Here is a 24063-nt window from a genome sequence, read left to right as displayed (position 1 = left end):
GGGCCAAACTCAAACCTATTAAATGGAAGTAGAATTTTATTAAAACTCGGCCCGACAACTCTAGTCCAAACCAAAGTGGGTCACCCTTCACTCTCGTGCCGTCTTGTTTGACCGATTTCTCTGTCTCCGTGGAGTTGTTTTTCCGGAAAAGATAAAAGGAAAAATAATAATCCATTAGGCTCAGCCAATTGTATTAAGTTCCCATCTGACGTGGTGATACCTTAAACATTCCTCCCCTTTTTCAGTCACTCGCTCTCTATCGCGCGTGCACTAACTCTTCTCTCAGATTCTCGCACACTCTCCTCTTCTTCAATATGAAAACAAACAAAAACCAAAAGAAACAAATCGAAGGATCCAAATAATCCCTCCAAAATTCCCTCTTTACCAAAAAATTAAAAAGGAAAAAACCCAAAACCCTCGCTCTCTCTTTTTACTTCTCTCAAAAACCCTAAAATTTTCATTTTTCTCCTCCCTCTCAAAAACCTTGATCTTTCCATACAACCCAAACATAAGCCCCAACATGAAAACACCATTTCTAAGCCTTTACCTAATCTGGGTATTTTTCAATTAGGGGTTTCCCCCTTTCTTCTCCTTTGAAAATTTGATCTATTGGGTTTTCTTTTTGTTTCTCCTCTTTCTTATATGAATGGCTACAGGGAAAACTGAAGGTGAAGAATCAAAGAACGACAACAAAGTTTATACCAGGAAAACCCACAACAAGCCCAAAAATCCCTCTTTTTTCCCTCACCAATCTTCTGAGCAAACTCTACCCACCACTACTACAGCTGATTATCACAACTCCTCTCGGCAGCTGCCACCCCAACACTTCGATGCCGTGGCGTCAGATGATTCGTCTAGCCATAATCAGTTGCAGCGGGGTGCACAAAATGCTACCAACGGGACTGCAACTTCTGGGCATGTAAGATATGACAACCTTGTTAAGATTAACTTGAGTGTTCTGTCCAAGAACGATGTTAGAGTTTTGCAGAGGAAGTTAACTAGAGAACTTGAGCAAGTTAGGGGTTTACTTAAGAAATTTGATGCTAAAGAAGGTAGGTTTAGTGGTGGTTATTCGAATTCGCGGGTCTTAGGGAATGAGGATGTTGATAGATGTGGTGGAAGTTTAGTTAGAATGAACTCGGATGTCGGTTCTGTGGGATTGCCTAGTTCAAGGCCTTTTCATGGATTATCTGTGTCAGTGGAAGAGAATGATCGGAGTAACAATGGCAATGGTGGTGGGAATGGGAGTGAGTTTGTGGAGAAAGAGAAGAGAACCCCAAAAGCTAATCAGTATTATAAGAACTCGGACTTTGTTTTAGGGAAGGAGAAGTTGAAGCCTGTAGAGAATAAGAAGAAGATGAAACCAAATGTTGGGAAGAATAATGTGAGACAAGTGGGAGATGGGGTTGCATCAGAGAAGTTATCAAGTCGGATGTTTAAGAGTTGTAGTAATTTGTTAGGGAAGTTAATGAAGCATAAGTTTGGTTGGGTTTTTAATAAACCGGTGGATGTGAAGGGGCTTGGGTTGCATGATTATTATTCAATTGTTAAGCATCCTATGGATTTGGGTACGGTGAAGACTAGGTTGAACAAGAATTGGTACAAGTCACCTAGGGAGTTTGCGGAGGATGTGAGACTAACTTTCAGTAATGCAATACTGTATAACCCGAAAGGACAGGATGTGCATGTTATGGCAGATACATTGTCAGGGCTATTTGAAGAAAAATGGGCAGCTATAGGGTCTGAGTCTAACCTTAATAGGAGGTTTGAAAGGAGTCATGATTACAGTTTGCCAACTCCCACTTCAAGGAGAATTCCAGCTCCAGCTCCAGCTCCAGCACCAATTCAATCTCATGGCCCTCCTGCTCTAGCTCATTCATCACTACCATTAGAAGCTAGGACTCTTGAGAGGTCAGAATCCATGACAATGCCTGTTGACCCCAAATCAAGAGATGTGGACTTGACTCCTAGTGATAGGATTGGAGTACCAAAGAAATCCAAGATAAAGGATCCTGAGAAGAGGGATATGACTTATGAGGAGAAGCAGAGACTCAGTGTAGACCTTCAGAACTTGCCTTCAGAGGAACTTGATAGCATTGTCCAGATTATTAAGAGGAGGAATGCGGCACTTTTTCAGCAAGAAGATGAGATTGAGGTGGATATCGATAGTGTTGATCCAGAAACGCTTTGGGAACTAGATAGATTTGTGACTAACTATAAAAAGAGTTTGAGCAAAATCCAGAAAAATGCTGAAGTTGCTCTTCAAGCAAATACTGAAGATGACCATAATATTCAGGAGACTGTAAGATGATGGACAAGTGACTTTTGAACCTCCAATTGTTTTGCCTGTTGGGAATTTTTGTTCACTGAAACATTTTGTTGTTATTCTTTTTGCAGAATCTGGAACCACCTGCTAATAAGGTATCAAAAGTAGCCGAAACAGGTAATCGCTGTGTACCTGCAAGAATTTGCTTTCCTTGGTATTCTAGTCACTTGTTTAGGTCTGAAGAAGATGAATTTTTCATGCACTCATTATTAAAACTGGTTGGATTGCTAAGCAGCGGAGAGGATTGTTCCTACATCACCTCCTATTCATGGAAAAAGGCAACAAAATGAAGAGAGTGGATCAAGTAGTTCAAGCAGTTCTAGCAGTGACTCTGGATCTTCATCAAGTGGTAAATATTGAAGTTTTTCTTTCATTATGCTCATATGAGTGTGTATATGCTAGATTTCTTACACCCCTACTTTCATGCAGGTTCTGACAGTGATAATTCATCTTGATAATGTGAGTAGTTCACCTTGTTTTTAATGGACTTAACTGAGGTAGGGCCATAAGGGTCATTATCTTGGCTAATGAATTTTTTCGATCCTTATTTCTTGTATAAGTAGTGCAATTGTATTTTTGATTATGTTTGCATTGAATTTCATGTGAAACACATATCAAGATACAAGGTTACATAGTTTTTGATCCTTCTGATGCCTGTTTTGTTTACTTCCTTTCATGGCTGTCCTTATTATGATAGGTAAAAAAGGAACTTTAAGATGGTTTTGGTCTCATGTCCTGAAATTGGACCATAGTAGGAACATGTTCCATGCATGTTGAAGATGCTTGATAGCAATTTGAAAATTTGGATGACCAATGTTCTGCTGTTGTCATATTCTGCTCATGGATCATATATATCATTTTAAGTACTTTCCTCTTTTCCCCCCACCCTGCCCATTAGTCCATTCCTTCGGTTATAACATTTCTCAAGTCTTCGTTTCACTTCAGATCGTTGTATCTGTTGCTGAATTGCTGATTACATTTCATCCGATTCATTTCTATCTTCCATCACATGATTGCCTATATCACCGAGACCTTAATCACGACTATGAGAGCCCAATTCAGAGTTCATCTTTTTAATTTTGTGGATTTAAATTTGACATGAATCTTTTGTTTTAAACATCATGTGCATGGTTCTTGAGTTCTAAGCAAAACTTAAACCGAGCAGAAATGTTGATTCATTTTAGATATGTATCATGCAGTTATATTTGTTTCTCTACATTTGATGAGCTTCTTGTTGCTTTTTGTATAGATCATCTGATGATGGAAGGTGATTCAAGATCATTACAGATTAGCAACCGACAACTTTAGAAAAATGTGATTCTACCATTTTAGAAGGGGGATGAATGACATTAAACACTCAATTTTGTTTTTGTACAACTGAAGTGTGCAAAGCTGCTTCTTTCAGTTAACATCATCCGAATCTCATTATCTTTGTTTTGGACAAATTGTAACATAAACATAGTTGTGGCAAGGGAAAACAAGTTTCTTTGTAGGTCGTCCAATGTTCCATGTTCATTAGCTGCTTGTCTCTATCATCTCTTCAAATCCTTTTTTTTGCACACCTCTACCTTTTAACAGAAATCATAGGAAGGGGATTTTTCAGATTAAACATGTTAACCCAATACCAAGGTTTAAGAATTAATTGTGATTTATCTGTAATGAGCACCCATATCTACCCTTCCTTTTATAACACCTATCATGTTATTCTATATTTTATGTTATATAATGTGCTTGATTGAGTTGGTGTTTTGAGTTAATCAAGCGTCAAAATATTGTCCTTTTACGAAGTAGGATTGTGGCCGAATTTAAAAATAATTGAGTTAACTTTTATATTTAAAAAAATAAAATTTCTTCAACTTATAAATTCAGCCCGAACATTGACATTATTAATATTTTTATATAAAAATACACCAATTTTCAAAAGGTAAATTATTACAAATAAATTAGGTATAGTGATTATAAATAAAAGGGATAAATATCAAAACTACATATGAACTATGGTTTAATGTGTAATTTTAGAAATGAAATTTTGATTTGATCCAATTTTTGTAAATTGTTAACATAATTACTCATAAAACATCATTATAAATTTATATATTAGATACATAAATAATTATATTTATTCAATATAAAAATAAATTGATATATTTATTTCTTTAGATGTGGATGATTAAATCAAAATTAAAATTTTAAATATACATTTGAACCATAATTAGAGTTTTATGTATATAATTGCACATTAAATCAAAGTTCATGTATAATTTTGAGATTTATTCTTGAATAAAATTTATCTAGTGTTGATTAAGTTACAAATCTCAGCCCAGAAAAAGGGGTGAGCCCAAATTCCAATACAAAAGATGAGTTGTTGGCCCAAAACCAAAGTGGCTCACACAATCAGGTCCTTAAAGAAATAACACACGCGGAATTTTAGGCTCTATCATCTTCAAGCCTCAAGTTGAAAGACGGTCTCTCTTTTCTCTGTGAGTTTCGTAGGGTTAGGGTTTTAAGGGTAAAGCATCCTCCAACATGCAATACATGGATCCAACTAAGAAACGCAAGTTAGATGAAAACGGTACTGTTTCAGCGCAGTCGGAACCTGACCCTATCACCAAACTAACCCCACAAGATGGCCGCAAACTTATTGAGCGATTCACCGTCGACCAACTCCTCGACATCCTCCAAGACGCCGTTTGTCGTCACGTCGACGTTCTTTCAGCCGTTCGATCTATTGCCGATCAAGATCCGTCTCAACGGAAGCTCTTCATACGTGGGTTGGGTTGGGATACCACAACTGATGGCCTTCGTTCACTCTTTTCGGTATATGGAGAACTTGAAGAAGCGGTTGTTATCCTCGACAAGACTACCGGGAAATCGAAAGGGTACGGATTTGTTACGTTTAAGCACGTAGATGGTGCTTTGCTTGCTCTTAAAGAACCCAGTAAGAAAATCGACGGGAGAGTCACCGTGACACAGCTGGCGGCGGCAGGGAATTCGGCGACGAATAGTAACCCGGTGGATATTCATATGAGGAAGATTTATGTAGCCAATGTACCGTATGATATGCCGGCGGATAAGTTATTGGGCCATTTTTCTCAGTATGGGGAAATAGAAGAGGGGCCCTTGGGGTTCGATAAGCAGACGGGGAAATCAAGGGGTTTTGCTCTTTTCGTTTATAAGACAGCAGAAGGGGCTCAGGCAGCGTTAGCGGAGCCTGTAAAGAACATTGATGGGAGACAAATGAATTGTAAGCTGGCTATTGAAGGGAAAAAAGGGAAGCAAGGACAAGACGGGATGATGCAAAGTGGCGGTGGGGTTCCGGGAAACGCAGAGATGGGAATGGGAGGACATGGTGGAGGATATGGTGGGCCGGGAGGTTATGGTGGGTTTTCAGGTGGGATGCAAGGGCCGCCTGGTCCTATGGGTCATCCTCATCCCTTGAATTCATCAGGAGTTGGAGTGGGCGCTTTGAGTGGAAATGGCGGTGTTGCTGCTGGGGGTTATTCTGGACTTGGTGGGCCGTATGGTGGGTATGGTGGACAAGGTTCAACTGGCTATGGTGGACCAGGATCAGCTGGCTATGGCGGACCAGGTTCAACTGTTTATGGTGGGTTGACTGGTGCTGGTGCGGGGGGTGGGTTGGGTGCTGCAAGTGGAGGGTCTTCATTGTATAGAATGCCGCCGAGTTCAGCTGGGATGCCAACTGGTGGTTATCCAGAGACTGCTCATTATAGCTTGTCTTCCTCGGCTGCTTTCCCTAGTCAGCTTCACCAAGGGGCTGGGACATCCCCTGCGCCAAGAGTTCCACCCGGTGCAATGTATCCCAATGGGCCACCGTTCTACTGAGGTTATTTTCCCTGATTTAGCATTCCTTAAATTCATTATACTACATCAGGTGTTATGCTTTTTTTACTCTCTGCCGATTGAGAGTGAGTTAATTTTGTGTTTGTGCTTGCTCATATTCTTTGTTGTGGATATTTGTTCCTTGTTTGTTCTTGCTTCAAAATCTGTGTTTCTTTTCCTGCTTTGTTTGGTCAGCATTCTGTTACTTGTGTGCTATATACCTGTATAGTTGTCTGCATATGGTGATTTTACTTCTTTTTGTAAAAGATACCATACATGGTCAATTTTTTTTTTCCAAAATGGTTTTTCACTTTTGCTGGTTTGTTTTGATATCTTCTTTTATTTGCCTGTATCTTTTGTGAAAATTATATGCCCCTATTGTATAGACAACTTTATTTATCTATGGTTGGTGTTTAATATCTATGCTAGAAGCCTCTGATTGAGTCCCCCCCCCCTAAGGAGTCGGTTGATCTCTATTCTTTTGTGAAATCATCTACAAAATTATAGTGAACCTTTAAAATGAAGGACATAAGTGTCGTTATATATATTTTTATTTTTTAATAATCAAGTATGCAGATGAGAAAATTATCATTCCCATAGTTATGGAACCTTTTTCCCCTCTTGTTTATTATCACTTACTCATTTTCACCTACATAGTGAGTGTTCTAGAATTCTTTTATGGTATGGCACTAAGGTTTCCTTCTTTGTGTCTCATATTTATTTCCCTTTTGACTTGTAGTGTTGGAAGGCATATTATGATCTTGTCTAATCATGTCTAGAGAACTGTATTCAGTACGTGTGTTTTACTATTTTTTGGTATGATCTGAATGAATTGTTGTGTTGATAAAGCACAAATTTTTTGGGTACACTTAAATTATCTTGGTTGGTTCTATTTTACTGCTACCAATTGGAGAACAGATATATATAATATTGATATTGGATGAGATGTCCATCTATGTGATCAGTTTTCCAGATAGGATAGCAGTTCTCTTTCATGCTTGAGTTTGCTGTGTACTTTCAATGTTTATGCAGTTTTTTGAGTGTCTTCCTCGGTAGTATCATTTAATATTTCAATTCTGTATGGCCCACGCTTTTGCATTTCATTTGATTGCATCTAAAGAAAAGAAGAGTGGATTTCAATCTCTATATGGTGCCTCGTATTTATTATTATTTCCAGTTTAACTTGCCTTAAATATGTCATTTTTGCATTGTAGATTATAACTTAGTTGTTCATCTGATTTGCTTCTGGCGCCTTGCATGCCTTTTTGCTGTTTGTTTCAACTGTTAACTAATCAGAGGGAATATTATCTTCATTCATTTCAAATGAAATCTAGCTTTCCATTATTTGGTAATCCAAATTTTCTTGAGGAAAAGTTTTCCATCACTGTTAAGTCTTAAGACATTTTTTTAAATGTTTTTTGTGCAATTTAGATAGACATATGTTTATATATATTCTCGCTATGATTATTGCAATTGCCTTGTGTTTCTGTTTGTTCTTTCTTGTTCATTTGAAAAGGGGCAAATGTCTGAGCTTATCCCTACATGTAAGTACAGCGGGTATGCATGTGTTTTTATTTCGCTAGTGTTGCTTTAATACATTGTTTTCAATTAGTTTTTGACATTTCATTTTTTTGCTTGATGATGTGAAATGATGAATTTAGTTATAAATGGGTGTTTGATTCAGGTTTATGACAGCTTGTTGGGCGCAGATGCTTTTTGTGGTTCTGGTGATTGCCTGAATGCAGACTATATATACTCTGGCTTGATGAATGCATTAGCTGGGCTCTTACAGCCACTTCTCTTGATTTGCTCCTTTAAGATGTTTGTTTCTGAGTGCTGGTTGGCAAAACATGTGATCTAGACTAGTTTTTCTGTGTTCCGTTAGGAACTCTTGTTCCAGTGGTACCTTTTAGTTATTAGTATATTTTTTTAATAATACAAGTAGTGACAGTTTTTTGCCTATTTTTGCCGGTATCCGTGGTTGTTGCTGCATCTCCTCTACTTGGAACTTTATTTTTTTCTTGGTTGATATCACTGTTCTTATTGATTTTCTATTAGGTACTCTGCTGGACTATACTAAAAACAGACATGCAGCTTATTTTTTGAAGTTAAATGTAGTTATTTATTTTGCTGTATAAATTAATGGGTTGTAGTGAATCTCTCCCAGAAAAATGCTACTGGACTGTTATTTTGCATAAAGTCGTAACACCATTTTCTAATGTCAACTTTTGTGTTTTTGTTACACTTCTGCTGTACTTGGCTTAATTACGTGTTAAAGTTGCCACCCAAAGATGACTTCAAGCTTATTGTGTCATCAAATTATCATACAAATGCGAGAGTTTTGGTAGTGTTGGACTCTCCTCTCCACCTGATACTTGACTGATGTGCCTTTTTTCTCCAAGTGGAGTATTTCTTTTCTCCTTGTTGTGTATAAAATTTGTAGAATGCCCAAATATCATGGACTTCTTGGGTGGGTTCAGTTATGAACCTAATGATGTGAGAGCAAGTACTTCATTAAGCATACCAGTAAATTGTCAGTTGCTTCTTGATCTGGTGCTGCTATATTTTTTGTGTTGGTGTACTTAATCAGCAGTTTGCTTGTATAATCTGTGTAGTTTTTTCCGGTTTTTTGGACTTGCACATGGACTCTTTCTGTGTACCACTTCATTGGCAACATAAACCGAGTCCCTCTCTCCTATCTGCCGCAACGTTCTTTGTTGACATTTTTGTTCAGTGGGGTTTGGACTCTGTGATCACCATGCATTAGAGCTAGTATCTTGATAGGTTTTGTGGATATGGCTGGTTGAAAAGGTAGCTTTTATTTTCCTTTTCTTTTAACTATAGTTCTGTAGTTCATGAAATTTTAAGTTTACTTACTGAAACCTTAGGTCAATATCCAGTTCGAGTGGAGGTGATGTATCTGTGAAACAACTTCCTTGTGGGTTATGATTGTGCTAGCTGATTTTGATATCTGTACCTACTCAGTTCTCTTGGCATGTTCCTCTAAAAGGAGGTTCTTGTTGTGAGTGCTTTTAAGTGGTTTTGAAGAAAGCCTTATATCCTATTTTTGTCGTGTAGTTGCCAAAAATGTGCCTCAAATACTATTTTGCAGACTGAATTATCTTTGAGCTTTCAACTTTGATTCTTCAATACCATGCTTCTTTGTTAGCTTTACGAAAATGGGATCTGTTTTACTTGATGAAAGATGGGGCTATTTGGTCTATAAGATTTAAATCAACACAACCATTCAACTCTTTTCATTGTCATCCTCTTTGGCTTTTTCCATTTGTTTATCTTTTTTGCTTTCAAGAAATTTTGTTTTGTTAAGGAACCAGGAGTATATTCCTCCCATTCGCCCCCCCCCCGCTTTTATTGATGGGTAGGTAGGGATGTGTGTGACTGACATGTTTTTAATGGTGATGGGTGGGATTAATGCTCTCTTTATATTATGCTAACTGGCATTGGTACCTTCTTTCCCCCCTTGTTTTGGCCATCTGCTGTGGAACACCGAGGCATAAATAAATCCAACCTCAAAAGGTCTGATGGAAGGCGTATGATTGGCTTGGCTCCACCACAGCACTCAAATGAAGCAAGATTGGACACATTCACTAGAATGTTAAATTACCATTAGCTCCCAGGGGGGCCTGTCTAGACTGACAAAATCAGCATCAGATGCCTAACCTGAAGTTATGCGGTAGTGTGCGTCTCAAGTGGTGTTTATTGGTTTACTGACCATACATTTGTAGCCCTTATTTTCTTCTGGCCCAGCATATATTTGTAGCTTAACCCCTAGAAATTCAGTCATGAAGATTCCTTATTCCATAGTATTGTGTATGTATACATGGATTTTTGTACCAAAGGAAATATATACATAGATTAAAAGTGGGAATGAAGATTAACATATTTCTTTATCAATTCCTCCTATATTTTTCAACTCCTTTGAAAACATCATATTTGAAAATTCCAATAATATGACCCAACAAAACCTTTTTCTTTCTTTGTGTTTTTCATATTTTTAATGGTACCATAGTCCATTAACTCTTTTCTATCTCAGACCTCCTTTTCTACTATTTGGATGAGATAAAAAGCTTATCAGAATCTGACATCAATGACCACCTGTTTGCTTGGTTGGTGTGGGGTAAGATGCTAAAGATCAAAGTAGCATATTCCTCAAAATTAATTTGGTCGTTTTATATAAGAAAATTATTAAGATATCGAATGAAGTACTAGAAATATAAAATAACACAAACATGTATGGGTTTATTTAATTTTTTAAATACTGAAAATATGTTAGGGAATCAGATAATTATAGTTTTGAAGTTTAAATAATAACCCAAAAAACGTTAGATAAGTAAAAATCATTTGGTAAGCTCAAAAAAGGAGGAAAAAGGACATTTGGCAGCTACTGTAAAGCAGTAAAAGAGTGAAATACAAAAAACCCAAGCATTTCTTCCTCCTCGAGTCTCTCAATCAAGCCCTTCCAACACTCTTCAGCTTGAACTCTCCGCAACAATGTTTCGATCAGTAGCTCGATCGGCCGCCGGAAAGCACCTCCTCCGCCGAGGATATGCCACTGAATCTGTTCCCGACCGGAAGGTCGCGGTTTTGGGCGCTGCCGGAGGTATTGGCCAGCCCTTGGCTCTCCTCATGAAGCTTAACCCTCTTGTTTCTCGGCTGGCTCTCTATGATATCGCTAACACTCCCGGCGTTGCAGCTGATGTCAGCCATGTCAACACCAGATCTGAGGTCCATATAAAAATTTCATCTTTTTATTTTTTCTGTTGGATTTAGAATTTGTGTTTTATTTTATAGTTTTTATTAAATTTATTGTCAATAAAATGTGATTTATCTGTCTATATTGCGGAGGTATGAGTTGATCTAATGTTTTTGTTGATGGAATTTCTGTAATGATTTAGTTGCTTGATTCCATTCAAATTTGACTTTGCTATTATGTTTTCATCTTCGCGGAAGTTTATATTAATGCATCTGATTTAATTTGAGTATTGTATATATGTCTTTTCATTTGGCTTGATCACTTGACTCTTCTTGTTTTTAAAGGATTTGAGATTTGGATTTTGTTGCTTGTTTATGCAATCTGTTTACCTGAGCATGTAGATGTCAATCTCCATGTTCATTTGACTGCTTTATTCCTTCAGCAACTTACATCCTTTTGTGCCTGTGACTTCAGGTTGCTGGATATGTTGGTGAAGATCAATTGAAGCAAGCTTTGGAGGGATGTGATGTTGTCATCATTCCTGCTGGGGTGCCAAGAAAGCCTGGTATGACTCGCGACGATCTTTTCAACATCAATGCTGGAATCGTCAAGGGTCTATGTGCTGCTATTGCCAAGTATTGCCCTAATGTGAGTTCGTATCATTTTTTTTCTTTAATTTATCTTCTTTGGAGAACTATTTTATTTGGATCCTTCATGCTTCTAAGACTTAAATTAGTTAGGTTCTGTTTCTTCTATATGACTGTTAAACTTGAACCAAAGAGGGATTGCTGTGCTAGTGATTGGATAAGCTGAAATAGAATTATTTCTTCTAAACGATTTATACCTATTTCCTTGCTCTTTAAAATGTAATGGATAGTTTTGATAATTGAAAGATATTGCTTAGCACAAATGAATTATTTCTTTATGTTGTAAGCTTCTATGAGACTTTTCTTTCCCAACTATTTAATAAGCTGGTTTTATGGCTCAGGCACTTGTTAATATGATCAGCAACCCTGTCAATTCAACTGTTCCAATTGCTGCTGAGGTTTTCAAGAAGGCAGGGACATATGATGAGAAAAAGTTGTTTGGTGTAACTACCCTTGATGCGGTTAGGGCTAAGACTTTCTACGCTGGGAAGGCAAAAGCGAATGTTGCAGGTTTGTTGAGTTCTCTACTCAAAAGGAAGTTATATATATTGCTATAAACAAAAGGAAAAAAAGGGGGTCGTTTACCACTCCTCCATTTCCTCTTTTGAGAACTTCTATTATGAAAAATAAGCAATATTCCAAGTTGAGGGTTTCTGAAGTAGACTTTTTTTCTCCTTCATGAGAAGTCCTTTACTCATAAACATATTATAGAATCAGAAAATTTGGATTATAGAAGTAACTATCTGATTGATAAAGTTTCTTCACTTTCTTGCAGATGTTAATGTTCCAGTTGTTGGTGGCCATGCTGGAATAACCATTCTCCCACTATTTTCCCAAGTACTTCCTTGTACCCTGTATCCCTTTTATCATTGCTTTTATTTCATATCGAAATGTATCTAATGCTTGACACTGCTGTGCTCCTTTCAGTTTTTTGTTAATCATAGCCTTCGCTAAGTTTCATTTTAAATTTGTTTAGGCCACACCAAAAGCCAATTTGCCTGAAGAGGATATCAAGGCTCTAACAAAGCGAACACAAGATGGAGGCACTGAAGTTGTGGAAGCAAAGGCTGGAAAGGGATCAGCAACATTATCAATGGCGTAAGTATCAGTCATAACTTCATCACCTTCATGTTTTGATTTCCTTGCAATTGTATGTATAGTTGTAAAATGAAAGTATATGATCTTAACCTAAGTTGTCCTGCTTCTTTGTGCAGCTATGCTGGTGCAATTTTCGCTGATGCTTGCCTTAAGGGACTGAATGGTGTTCCTGACGTCGTGGAATGTTCATTTGTACAGTCAACTGTCACTGAACTTCCCTTCTTTGCTTCTAAGGTGATTTTTTTCAAAAGACCTTGACATATCTCAAGTTTTTGTCCATCCCGAGTTTGTTATTGAATGGTTCTTGTGCTCCACTTGTTAATATCTATGGATGAAGTGCACCAAGTTCCGAGTTATGATTTCTCCCTAAACCCACCCCCACTCTATACTTAAGCCAAACTCACATAGCTTCTTGTCTTACACTTTACCAACCCTTTAGCGAATTAAGCCCGGTTACAATTTATTAGCTTGAATTGAAAGCCTTTCTTTTCCTCTCCGATCACTCATTACTGTAAAGTCTTTCTGTAAATGCAGGTAAGGCTTGGAAAGAATGGTGTGGAGGAAGTTATGGGGTTGGGTCCTCTCTCTGACTATGAGCAGGCAGGTTTGGAGAGCCTTAAACCAGAACTTAAAGCATCTATAGAGAAGGGAATCAAGTTTGCCAACCAGAATTAAGTTTATATTATTTGAGATATTCTTCCATTAGAACAATGAAAATTTTGCAGTTACTTCGGTTGCTATTGGGGTTTTTTTTTTCTTGCAGCAAGCAGCATCGGCTTTGCTGTTGTTAATAGGATAGCCATACCATAAGTTTCCACTAATAATTCCCAGTGGTATGTTGCAGGGAGTGTGTGATTAAAACCCTTTTTTTGTTTAGGTGGGGGATGTTTAATTGCAAACCATTTTAAAATTGTGATATTACATTTAATCTTCCTTGATTATTCCGTCTTTGGTGGTGATGAAGGCTTACTTTTTATCCTAAAGCATCTTTTCTAATGCTTTTTTGAAGATATATGGCTGCTCATTGCAGACAAATTATTTTTAGTTGTTCAAAGGAATGTTCAAAAATAGTAAAAAAATTTATCCATCTAAATTGGTTTTAGAATGTAATTATTCCAAAAAAATTGTACGGACCTTTAAATATTTATTTTGTATTAAAACTCTATTTCTTTTATACATCATCAATGGATAAATTTTTATTTTGTCACTTAATTAAAAATATAATTTAATCATTCAACTATTTAAAGTTTTTTTTATTTAAGTAACAATAGATACTTTCTCTGTTTTTTCACTTCTCTTTTATAATCTAGATTTTTTCAAGAAATAATTTTGGATGTCACAAATATATAAATAAAAATTAACAATTTGTCCTACTACGATTTAATTTATTTAATTTAGTGACTAACGATATAATTTATTCTATTAAAATTAATGTAAAGTGATTCCACCTATAAATAAATAAATGATTGTAAAAAGTAAAATAAATATATATCTTTAACAACTATGTTATTATACTATTCACAAGGACCATACTTCATTAAAAAGTGACACATCGTTGTGAATTTATAAATTTAATGCATCAAATATAAATTTGATAGAAAAACATACACTATTTAATATCAAACTCATCACTATTATTATGAGGAGCTGATGTGATTAACCAATTAATTCTAAAATAAAAATAAAATAAAATAAGACTGTCTATTAAGTGGGACAATTAAATGTACTGTCTTTTGACTTTAGTTACTTTGGATATTACTAGTTGTCAAATGGAATTTTGCTTTCAGTGTCTCAGATTCTTACAAAGAATAAGGACACGAACAAACCACAAAGCATTACATGAATATTGAAATGAGATCATCATCAGTCTGTTCAATGAATGTTTTGATGCTGAGGATAGGAGCTGGCATGTATAAACTATTTGCAACTTGTTCAAACTTAGTTGCGGATTTCATCATGTGACAACAATCTAAATGAACCGACCATCGTACCATCTGAATCACAAGTCACTATACCAAACAGCTTGCAGTTCTTAATTGGTATGATTCTTTCTGGATGGGTTTAACTTCCATCCCTTTAACTAACATTAAAATGACAAAACAGCTGTGAAAACGAACCACAAAACATACCCTTGTCTTTGGATCGTATGTAAGAGACGGCAGTGGCTGTTTTTGCATGTGTTTTGATCTTTCATAAATTCCAAATGATGGCCTTACGTTGTCATCGAAACAACCCTCACCCTCCATTGCAAAACTACTATAACTTTAGTTTTGATGTTATTCATCTTGGATTCGGCCAGCTGCTCCAACTCTTGCATTAAAAATCATTTACGCCCTTTAACTTTTCACTGAATTACAATGAATTAATTACCATAACAATGGATTTAGGAGCATAATCATTAATTTATTTGTTTTTCATACATCAAAAGGATTTTTTATCTTTCCAAAAGGTAGGCAAATGCAATACGTGAAAGAGATTGACAGATGAAAGCTAAACGACAAGCGGTCAACGACCCAACGATACCGTGCGATGATCGCTCGATTACCAAGGGCGGCGGCAGCTCTTATATCTTTTATACGCACGACATTGATCCTACGGTTCACCTGCAAACCTTAGCTACTACTCTTTCATTTCATTTCCTTTTTTTTTATTTGGATTTTTTTCCCCATTTATTTTTGTTTTGCTCAACATGTCATGCAGACAACTGGGGGAAAAAACGACTTGGAAAGTGAGCTAAAAGACTTGGAAAGTGAGCTAAAAAAAGCTAGATTCTGGGAATCAATCATTGTTCCTATACTTGAAGTGGGTAAGCATCGATTTATCTTGTTTTAGTTCATAATTGATACTGCTTATTATAGAATAGAATTTTTTTGGGTTGATTCTTTTGTTTACCTTTTGTTTGTGGAAATGATTTATATTCCACTTTAGGGGTTGATTTGTTTCATTGGAATCACCATCACCTGTTTGATTGTTTAGCTTTTAAATAGGTCAATCATTTAGGTATGGAAAGTAGTGAGGATGGGAAATTTGTTGATCCAAATGATTGGTTTAGGAAATTAATCATTTGATTTACAAATTTTTCATCTTCACTCGTTTCCTGCTAATAAGATTAGGCCAGGAAATGTTCTGTCGATTGTCTTGCCTTTTTTTTTTCAAGTATTCACATTCAAGTGTCTAGGTTATGTTATGTTTGCAGATCATCAATCTGCTGAGCTTATGCCAAATTCTGCATCCATGGATCTTGGAGAGTTCTTGATGGGAAGTTCATTCTCAGTGTTTTTTTTTTTTTCTCTTTCAGTGTTTTCAGGTTGTGATTAGGTCATCTACAACATGAGAATTTCACTTTGTTCTGATGTGATCATTAGCAATCCTTTGATCTGCAAAAGGATTTCGTTGAATTTCCTTATGATGTATCTTTGCAGGTATTATTACTTAATCTCGACTGCAATAGGCCAAAGCAAAGCCGAATTCTGCATCCGGCGAACATGGATGATACTACATCAGAAGCTACCAGCCCCTCCTCAAGGATGGACAGTTCGTCGATGTATAATCAATCTAACCAAACTTATCAGTTTCGTTCTCAGCAGCAAATGTCATATTCTCAAGCAACCCAAGACAGGTTTCTTCAAGGAGAAGCTTTGCAACAACCGAGACGAGGATGTTGTCGTGGTAAAATGAGTGAAGATGAGAGAAAAGCACGCAAAAGGCAGACTGATAGGGACTATCGGCAAAATAAAAAGGTAATGGAGGGATTAGGGATGGGATAGAATTATAAACTGAAGTACTGAATTAGTATGAAAACAAATACTTTTCTGTTATTTAACTTTGGCTTTCATTTGTGCAGGCTAAATTTGTCGAAATGACTTCCCAGAACCAACGCTTGCAAGACCAAAACAGAGAGTTGATGAATGAGAACAGACAATTAAAAGAGGAGATCAGCGGACTGAAAGGCAAGGGACAACTTCCAGTGGAAGTTATGCGGAGACAAGACAGTTATATTTCCCACCCACCTAGCCAGGTTGATCAAAATGTTCAACTTCAGGTAGCAACTGTGTTGGTTTAAGATACCTGTACGGATTAAAACCACATTGATCATGCCAACTACTCATCGCTAATATTATATCCTTTGTCTTAACTTGCAGGATCACTATGGAATGGAGTTTACTAATGGTGACGATGTTTACAATGTACGATCAATTCTATAAATCTTGACTAATTACTGTAAAATCTTTGAAGGGGAACATTTATTTCAATCTCATTTACCTGCCTGATTCTTTTAATTTACAGAACCACCGTTATCCGTACAACTGGTGATTCTTTCAACTTAACTACATTTGACTTGTGATATCTTGACTAGTTACTATTGTCTAGAAACCCTTTAGTGCAGTAATTGTCCTAAATTACATATCATTCAATAATTACTTTGACTTACTGATATTATATTTTTTTCCCAGTTCGATGGTTTTTGGTTAGATGAGTTACAATTGCCTCCTGACGATGGGATGACTACAAATGGAAGAATTGCTCTGAATGAGCCCGCTATTGAACATCCAGAGAGTTCTCAGAGTGGTTTGTGTCCTGCTAAAGTGGATAAGAACAAGTTGCATATGTTCCTAACAAAACTTCATCCTGAAGTTGGGAGCAACGTAGACCCCTCGGGCTGGACAGGCTTATTAAAAGAGGAGCAGAGAAGAATGGGGAGATTCAGTTTCCCATTGTCTCTGATTCCAACCGTTGAGAGAATAAAAGTTGCTTATGGTGACGTTTCTGAAACATGTCTAATAAGTCCCAGTGTTTCTGAAAAGAGCTATGTTTTTTTTTGTGCCATGATCAGAGATATGGAACATCTACGGCTTGATCAAGTTACCGAGGACATAATGCTGAATTGGGGAGATGTCATCAAGGATGCTTTAGGCCTTGGTTTCAAGGTGCAATTTGCCGTGGAGCATTTGAAGAAAGTTGCCTATGCTTTCTTTGGTCAATCAGGGTGCAAATGGCTCAATGACGTTGATTCAAAGATCTCAACATTAGAGGCTGAGGTGAATTGCTGGAAGAAGAAACGCGCTGAGATATACGAGGAGTCCAAGATGAGTATCAATGCTGTAGAGAGCTTCAACGGAGTACCTATAAGCACAGGTTTATTTCCTTAGGCTTAGTTTGGATGGACGGTGTTTACCTCCAGTGAGGTTAAAAACAGCGGTGGCGGTGAGATTAGATACTGTAGCGGTGAGATTAGAAACAATGATGGAGTGTGTGTTTGGATTCAAACGCAGCTGTAGCGGTGAGGTAAGAATAAAAATTGACTATTAAGGACATCAGATTAGAATTGATATATAATAGAAGTTTTTAAAATTATTTTACTTTTTTAAAATTATTAAAATATGTGAATTTAAAAATTCATTTAATAAAATATTAAAATGTATCTTCCAATATTTTAATGAATTATATAATTAATTTAAATTATTTATTAGATAAAATGATAATTATTTTTAATTTTTTATAGTTACATATTTTTTATTAACAATGATAAATATTATTTTCACAAATAGTAACATTATACTTGGATCAAATATTATTTTCACAAATAGTAACAAATAATAACATTATACTTGGATCAAATTTTTTATAACAATGATAAATATTATTTTCACAAATAGTAACATTATTTTTAATTTTTTATAGTTTAACTTTCAAGGATAAAATGGTAAAATAATAAATAAAAGTAAGGGTATTTTTGTCTGTTAAAAATACCAACAGCTCAGTTAATTTCAATTGCTGCTGAAATCTCCAGCTGATTTGGGGCTGACCAGCGTGTTGGAGATGGCTTCTCACTGGACTGACATGCTGAACCAAAGAGCTGACCAGTGAGGTTGGTACCATATTTTCCCCCCAACTGCACCTCACTGGCATGCAAAGCCAAACTAAAGGAAGCCTTAGTCATCTTCCAACAGAATTAAACATTGTTGAAATTGATACTATACAGAAAGATCGGTGGTACAGGACACATTGATTAGAATAAGTTTTTTCAACCTTTAAATAGATGTAGTCGAAACTTCTCTTATGTCATTTGATTTTCAACATTAGTGAATTTTTTTTCTCTGCCCGTGATTTTTTCCTAAGAGGGTTTTCACGTAAAATCTGTGTTTTATTTTTCTTTCTTATTGCTTTGCGGTCGTTCTATATTATCTTTATCGAGGTTCGGTTTTAATAGATACTGTTCTTAACAATTACTACAGGCAAAGTACCACCACATGAAACTAGCTTACCATTTTCTACCTGATATCTTACTCCTCCAAATGATTCACACAATCTTTCTGTACGGTAATTGTTGTTTGTTGAAATTAGACTTGCCATTCTTAGGATTTTTCCATCCAAAGTATCCTGTACCACCATTTAAACCCCTGCTGTTTACATCTTTGTAATTTCTATGTTTATAGTAGGTTTTTCTCTCGTACATGAATGTAGAAGGCAAATGATGTTAAATATTGCCTCCTGGGTGTATCATTTATGCATTGATTACTTTTTCAAATACAAATTGTAAACATAGGGGACATGATTCTTCAAATATGTGGTTTTGTTTTTGAAGATTCAAATATATGATCTTTAAATAATAATAATAACAAAGATATCCATTAAGAGATATGTATATGGGATTGTGCACTCATAATTTCTTAACGTGGGAAACACAGATAGAAACTAATTAAACAGCGTATGCTTTTGCACTTTCCAGACAACTTGCATCTTATCTAGCGAACTGTGGACTTTCAGACAACGTGTGAACAAATGAACAGTGATCAAGCAACAAGACAGACGATCTTGGTCAAACAATAGACAAGTCAGTCAGACAGGCGATCGAGTGAGCTTGGAATTTGTCGGGCGATTGGACAATTTTCGAACGATAATCTTAAGGAAAGCTCCCGCTTCAAGACTCAGAAACATTATTGGTCTAAATCGAGCAAATTATGCGTCTGGTGGACATGGAGGGTGATTCATCAGATGGATCCAGTTCATTTTTACTTTACAGAAACAAGAAGATCAATGGATGGAGCTGATTGAGATGTCTTCAATAAATGGTGGACTCACTGAATTCAATCAGATCAAGACCTGCTGAATCAAGTAGAAACACCCAAAGGTGGAAGTCCTAGACAAAAGTGATTAATGTTATAGGAAAATGCGCAAGGTAAACAAATATTAATTTCTTCAGGAATTTGTCAAAATTTATAATAACACTAAAAATAGCTTTAAGGTAAAATTCTAAACCACCAGAGCCACCTAAACAAGATGTCATCCATTTGCGAGCAAGAAGAGTTCAAGCCACTGATCATCACAGTGTAGTCCTAAAATCATTACGAATCTTGTGATGAAAAGAAAATCAAAATTATGGACAAAATTCATAAACTCTGACATAGTTGATGGATTTGTATATGTTTCCACTGTTGTAGTCAATCTAAGGAGACTATGTGAGATGACCAGATCGGCGTTGTTAGGTCTAAAGAAGTGATGGATTGCCTGATGCTAGTAGCAGGTCTTCTCTATGGTTAAACGATGAGAGATAAACAACACAGTCAACGACCGGGCGATAAAGAGCGACTATCTCACCAAGAAAAGAAAATGGAATAATGATAATAATAATAGTAGTAATACTTTTCTTAAAGCTATTTGGATGAGTGATTAGGTACTGCGTGTCACCGCTGTTTTTATACTAACCGTAAATGTACCGCCCATCCAAACTCACCCATAATAATATAGTAATACTTTTTTTGAAGCAAAAAACAATAGTGTTTATCCTCACAGTCCGATTGGAGGGTGAAGGGCCACGTTCGTCAACGACTTTCCTTAAAGATCAAAAGGCAACTTTCCGTTGTCTTCATAGTTGATTCACATCTTAAACGATTGACTGTTTAGAGAATTTTGTTGTTGCAGTGAACATCAGTTAAACATGAATCCAAGCGAGCTTTCATATCCAGTAATCATGGACGGCTCAGCGGCAACGGCTTCCGGTTCATTTCCAGCCTCACAGATGAACAACGGATCCATGGCGAATCAAGCTGATGAGAGCCAGAATTACCAATCGATCTACCCCCCTTCGTTGCAAAGTGTTGTAGGGATGAACTTTCAGCCAACAGGCCATGCCTCATTCAATCAAGGATATCAGGTTCAGAGTAACATTCAGAGCTTTAATCACACAAGCCAACCCCAATCGAAGGAAACATATCAGACTTGGAGTCTGAATCATCAGTCAGACCTGCATAGTCAGCCATGTCAATCGATTGCAGCAGGTCAGTGTCTAACTGATCTGTTGACCTTTAGGGAACATACTCAACCAACAAGCCAACCTCAATTGAATGAAACACGTCAGAACCAGACTCTGATTCATCACTCAAACTCTCAGCATACTGGGCAATTTCAATCGAATGGAGCAGGTCAGAGTCAAACAGATCTAACGAACTCAGTGCCGAGTGACAGCTTGGTGCATCCTCAACCAACAAGCCAACCTCAATTGAATGAAACACGTCAGTACCAGACTCTGATTCATCACTCGAACTCTCAGCATACTGGGCAATTTCAATCAAGTGTACCAGGTCAGAATCAAACAGATCTAACGAACTCAGTGCAGAGTAACAGCTTGGTGCATCCTCAACCAACAAGCCAACCTCAATTGAATCACGGATACTCATCTCAAGGTTCACAACAAAAAAGAACTCGACGTCCCAGAGCAGCTAATGAGGCAGAAAGACGAGAGAGAAGAAGAGAATCAGATCAGAAATATAAAAAGAAAATGAAGCAACAAAAGGTAAATCAATCTCTTTCAATCTGATATGTGGCCATTTCTTTTATGGGATCTGATGTTCTTATCAATCACAACTAGCAATGGATTTAAAAGTATCCAAATGAAAGAAACTAGGTGACCATTAAACATTGCTTGGATTTTGCAGATAGAAACTAATGCTGAGAATGAAAACTTGAAAAGGAAAAATGTCATTTTGGTTGCCCAGAAGCAATCGTTATCAGACATAATCATTCAGATGCAACCAAATGCGCAAATCCCAGCACATATGCGATCGTCATTAGACTGTGGGCAGCAACCAAATGAGCAAATTCCAGCACAAATGGGACAATTATATAACCAACAAATTCACTATCCAAGTTTTTCGGCCCCTGTAGCAGGCTTCCCAAGAGTTAGTGTTCAAAGTCAAACTCAATCATATTTACCGAGTTTTTGTTACTTCAGGGACAGATATGAATTGATTTTCTTTCTTATCTTTGGTCATTTCCATATGATTGTATTCAACCCTCAACTTTTCTTTACCTATTACTAGGCCAGTATATATCGAAGTTTTGCTTCTATCTGATCTTTACTTCAATTGCATTTGCCATGCTGCAGTAAAGATATGATTTTGGACTAAAAAAACTGGCTTGAAGAAAAACATCCTACTGCTCTAGTTTCTCACAACTTCTTAATGTATTTATAACTTCTTTGCTGGTTATTGATGGGTGTATCTTTTTATGGTTACTAAAGGGAACTCCCAGCTCATCATTTCCTTGATTATCTTAATTTGCAGAGCCACCATGGAGAAGACTCGGAAGAGTTTGATCAGGACCCTGAGGTATGGGCCATATATTTTTAAATAATTTTGAGGGCATTTATAGTATCTTTATCTGCGTATAATCCGAACTCATGTTTGGGGAACTAATCTAAACCAAAATACTAATCTTATAAATTGAATGTAAATCTTTCAGATAATGGTGCGAAAACATATGTTTAACATATAGATTCCTTTGGATCATGATCTACTGGTCTTTTAATATGAACCATATAAGCTTTAGACCTTGATTTCCTGATGAATAACAGTGAATATATTTGTTACAAGATTATGGATGTATACTTATTTCATAGTAACATAGAAATATTTTCTTCCATGTATCTTTGCTTTGATTTTGCATTATTGAGTGCAGGTAAGTGCGTTACGAATGCAAAGGGACAGTTTGGTACAACTTCTACAAGGGTCGACCAGTTGCCAGGAATCGAATGAGCAGACTCCGTCAACCTTCCAGCAGCCTCTTCATTCAGATTGTTCAGCCCAGCAGCAGGTAGCTCTTCAAGGCTTCCTAACAATAGTTAGTTATCAAGTACTCATATCCATTTCTACCCACACTGCTCCTAGTTAATCAAATATATGTTTTTGTTTTCTGCATTTTGCTATGTCTCATTCTTTGAGTTCTTCTCTATACTTCGGTTTGATAAGTTTAAACTCAAGAGAAAAGATAGCTTCAATTTCATCTCAAACAAAACCATGCATTGGGTGGGCTTCTAATTCTAGAACCCTGACTTTCGTTTTCCCCACTTAATTCCAGCTCAATGGTTCGCAATTCAGCAATGACGTTCAGGATCCACCGTGGACATACTCAAACAGTCATGGAGGAGGCATTGCCAGCAGTTCAAATCCTACAGAAAAACAAGACAATTCTCGTGCTCTTATGGCTAGAATTCTCAAAAGAATCGGCGAAAAGAGGAAGAGCACAGTTACATACTCAGACTTCCCAGGTTTAGGCATTGACGAGCGCGTAGCAGTTGGAAAATATAGTTTCCCAAAATCTCTGAAAAGCACTGTCGAGAATATCACCCACATGCATGGCGATGTTTCGGAGAACAGCACAATGCCCCAATGCGTGGACGAGACGATATATATTCTCTTTTGTGCGACAATTAAGGAAATGGATGATCTACAACTTCCCGAAGTTACTGAGAATTGTATAATTAAGTGGAGCGACACGATCAAGGCAGCTTTAGGGATAAAATTCGATGTGGGATTTGCGATGGATCATTTGAAGGACAAGATTATTCCTGCTTTTGTTGGCCAAATTCATTGCCAAAGGGTCGATGAGATGGAAGAAAAGATATCGAACTTAGAGGCTTCCTTGAATGCTTTGAAACAAGACCATGCTAAAGAGTGTGAACAGTCCAAGGTATACAAGGATGCTATGGACAAGTTCAATGGCAAGTCTGTCAGTTCAGGTCTGTTTATGTAATCCAACTCGGTTGTATAATCATAATTTTTAATTAATTATTATGCACTGAGAAAGGATTTTACGAAACAAAGTATCTCATGTCAAATGATATTTATTTCAATCATTTTAATTCATATTTGTCTTAGGTTAAAATACAATAATAGTACCTAAATTTTGTTTAAAATTATATTTTGATTATCTAATTTTTGAATGTTATGTAATAGTCATTAATGTTATCAAGTTGTTACATTTTGGTTATTAGTCTTTTAATTTCCGTTTCCCTAAATGATGACATAATACGTTAATTCAATAACTAATTTGGCACATAAACTATAATTAAAATATCTTTATGATACTGTTAGAATTTTTTACCAATAATTTTAATAAAATTAAAAGATTTATAAATATTAGAAAATTATAAATAAAAT

The 24063-nt window shown here is 36.5% G+C and overlaps 4 protein-coding genes across 13 annotated transcripts; all 4 read left to right on the top strand.

Moving 5' to 3' along the window:
* The first annotated feature begins 323 nt into the window (after positions 1-323).
* Positions 324-3828, top strand: LOC105778428 (transcription factor GTE4). 3 transcript variants are annotated; one of them, XM_052630675.1, is made up of 5 exons: positions 324-2302; positions 2398-2443; positions 2559-2675; positions 2756-2823; positions 3576-3828. In XM_052630675.1, exons 1-4 carry the CDS (start codon positions 647-649, stop codon positions 2779-2781), a joined length of 1845 nt encoding a protein of 614 aa, XP_052486635.1. In that variant the 5' UTR covers positions 324-646; the 3' UTR covers positions 2782-2823; positions 3576-3828. The 3 variants fall into 3 exon arrangements, with proteins under 3 accessions (XP_052486635.1, XP_052486634.1, XP_012457595.1); XM_052630674.1 differs by having other exon boundaries at positions 325-2302; positions 2756-2785; XM_012602141.2 differs by having other exon boundaries at positions 327-2302; positions 2562-2675; positions 2756-2785.
* A 929-nt stretch (positions 3829-4757) lies between these two features.
* Positions 4758-8128, top strand: LOC105778419 (UBP1-associated protein 2C). Its single transcript, XM_012602115.2, has 2 exons — positions 4758-6170; positions 7851-8128. The coding sequence occupies exon 1, from the start codon at positions 4853-4855 to the stop codon at positions 6167-6169; it is 1317 nt and encodes a 438-aa protein (XP_012457569.1). The 5' UTR covers positions 4758-4852; the 3' UTR covers position 6170; positions 7851-8128.
* A 2368-nt stretch (positions 8129-10496) lies between these two features.
* Positions 10497-13566, top strand: LOC105778421 (malate dehydrogenase, mitochondrial). The gene is made up of 7 exons (XM_012602131.2): positions 10497-10912; positions 11355-11528; positions 11869-12037; positions 12303-12364; positions 12504-12625; positions 12742-12859; positions 13160-13566. The coding sequence occupies exons 1-7, from the start codon at positions 10679-10681 to the stop codon at positions 13298-13300; spliced, it is 1020 nt and encodes a 339-aa protein (XP_012457585.1). The 5' UTR covers positions 10497-10678; the 3' UTR covers positions 13301-13566.
* A 1527-nt stretch (positions 13567-15093) lies between these two features.
* LOC105778381 (uncharacterized) lies at positions 15094-23769 on the top strand. 8 transcript variants are annotated; one of them, XM_052630649.1, is made up of 8 exons: positions 17844-17911; positions 18417-18494; positions 19356-19805; positions 20549-21419; positions 21562-21804; positions 22189-22233; positions 22583-22717; positions 22982-23769. In XM_052630649.1, exons 4-8 carry the CDS (start codon positions 20565-20567, stop codon positions 23654-23656), a joined length of 1953 nt encoding a protein of 650 aa, XP_052486609.1. In that variant the 5' UTR covers positions 17844-17911; positions 18417-18494; positions 19356-19805; positions 20549-20564; the 3' UTR covers positions 23657-23769. The 8 variants fall into 8 exon arrangements, 2 of the variants coding, with proteins under 2 accessions (XP_052486609.1, XP_052486603.1); XM_052630643.1 differs by having other exon boundaries at positions 20068-21419; XR_008195870.1 differs by lacking the exons at positions 19356-19805; positions 20549-21419; positions 21562-21804; ... (1 more) ...; positions 22583-22717; positions 22982-23769 and adding exons at positions 15094-15222; positions 15326-15431; positions 16048-16365; positions 16470-16667; positions 16768-16812 and having other exon boundaries at positions 17080-17911; positions 18417-18762.
* Positions 23770-24063: the final 294 nt, after the last annotated feature.

The sequence above is a fragment of the Gossypium raimondii genome, chromosome 1 (genome assembly GCF_025698545.1).
Source record: "Gossypium raimondii isolate GPD5lz chromosome 1, ASM2569854v1, whole genome shotgun sequence".
Lineage (NCBI taxonomy): Eukaryota > Viridiplantae > Streptophyta > Magnoliopsida > Malvales > Malvaceae > Gossypium > Gossypium raimondii.
The sequence above is the reverse complement of the archived record's forward strand: the minus strand, read 5'-3'. Positions and strand labels throughout refer to the sequence as shown.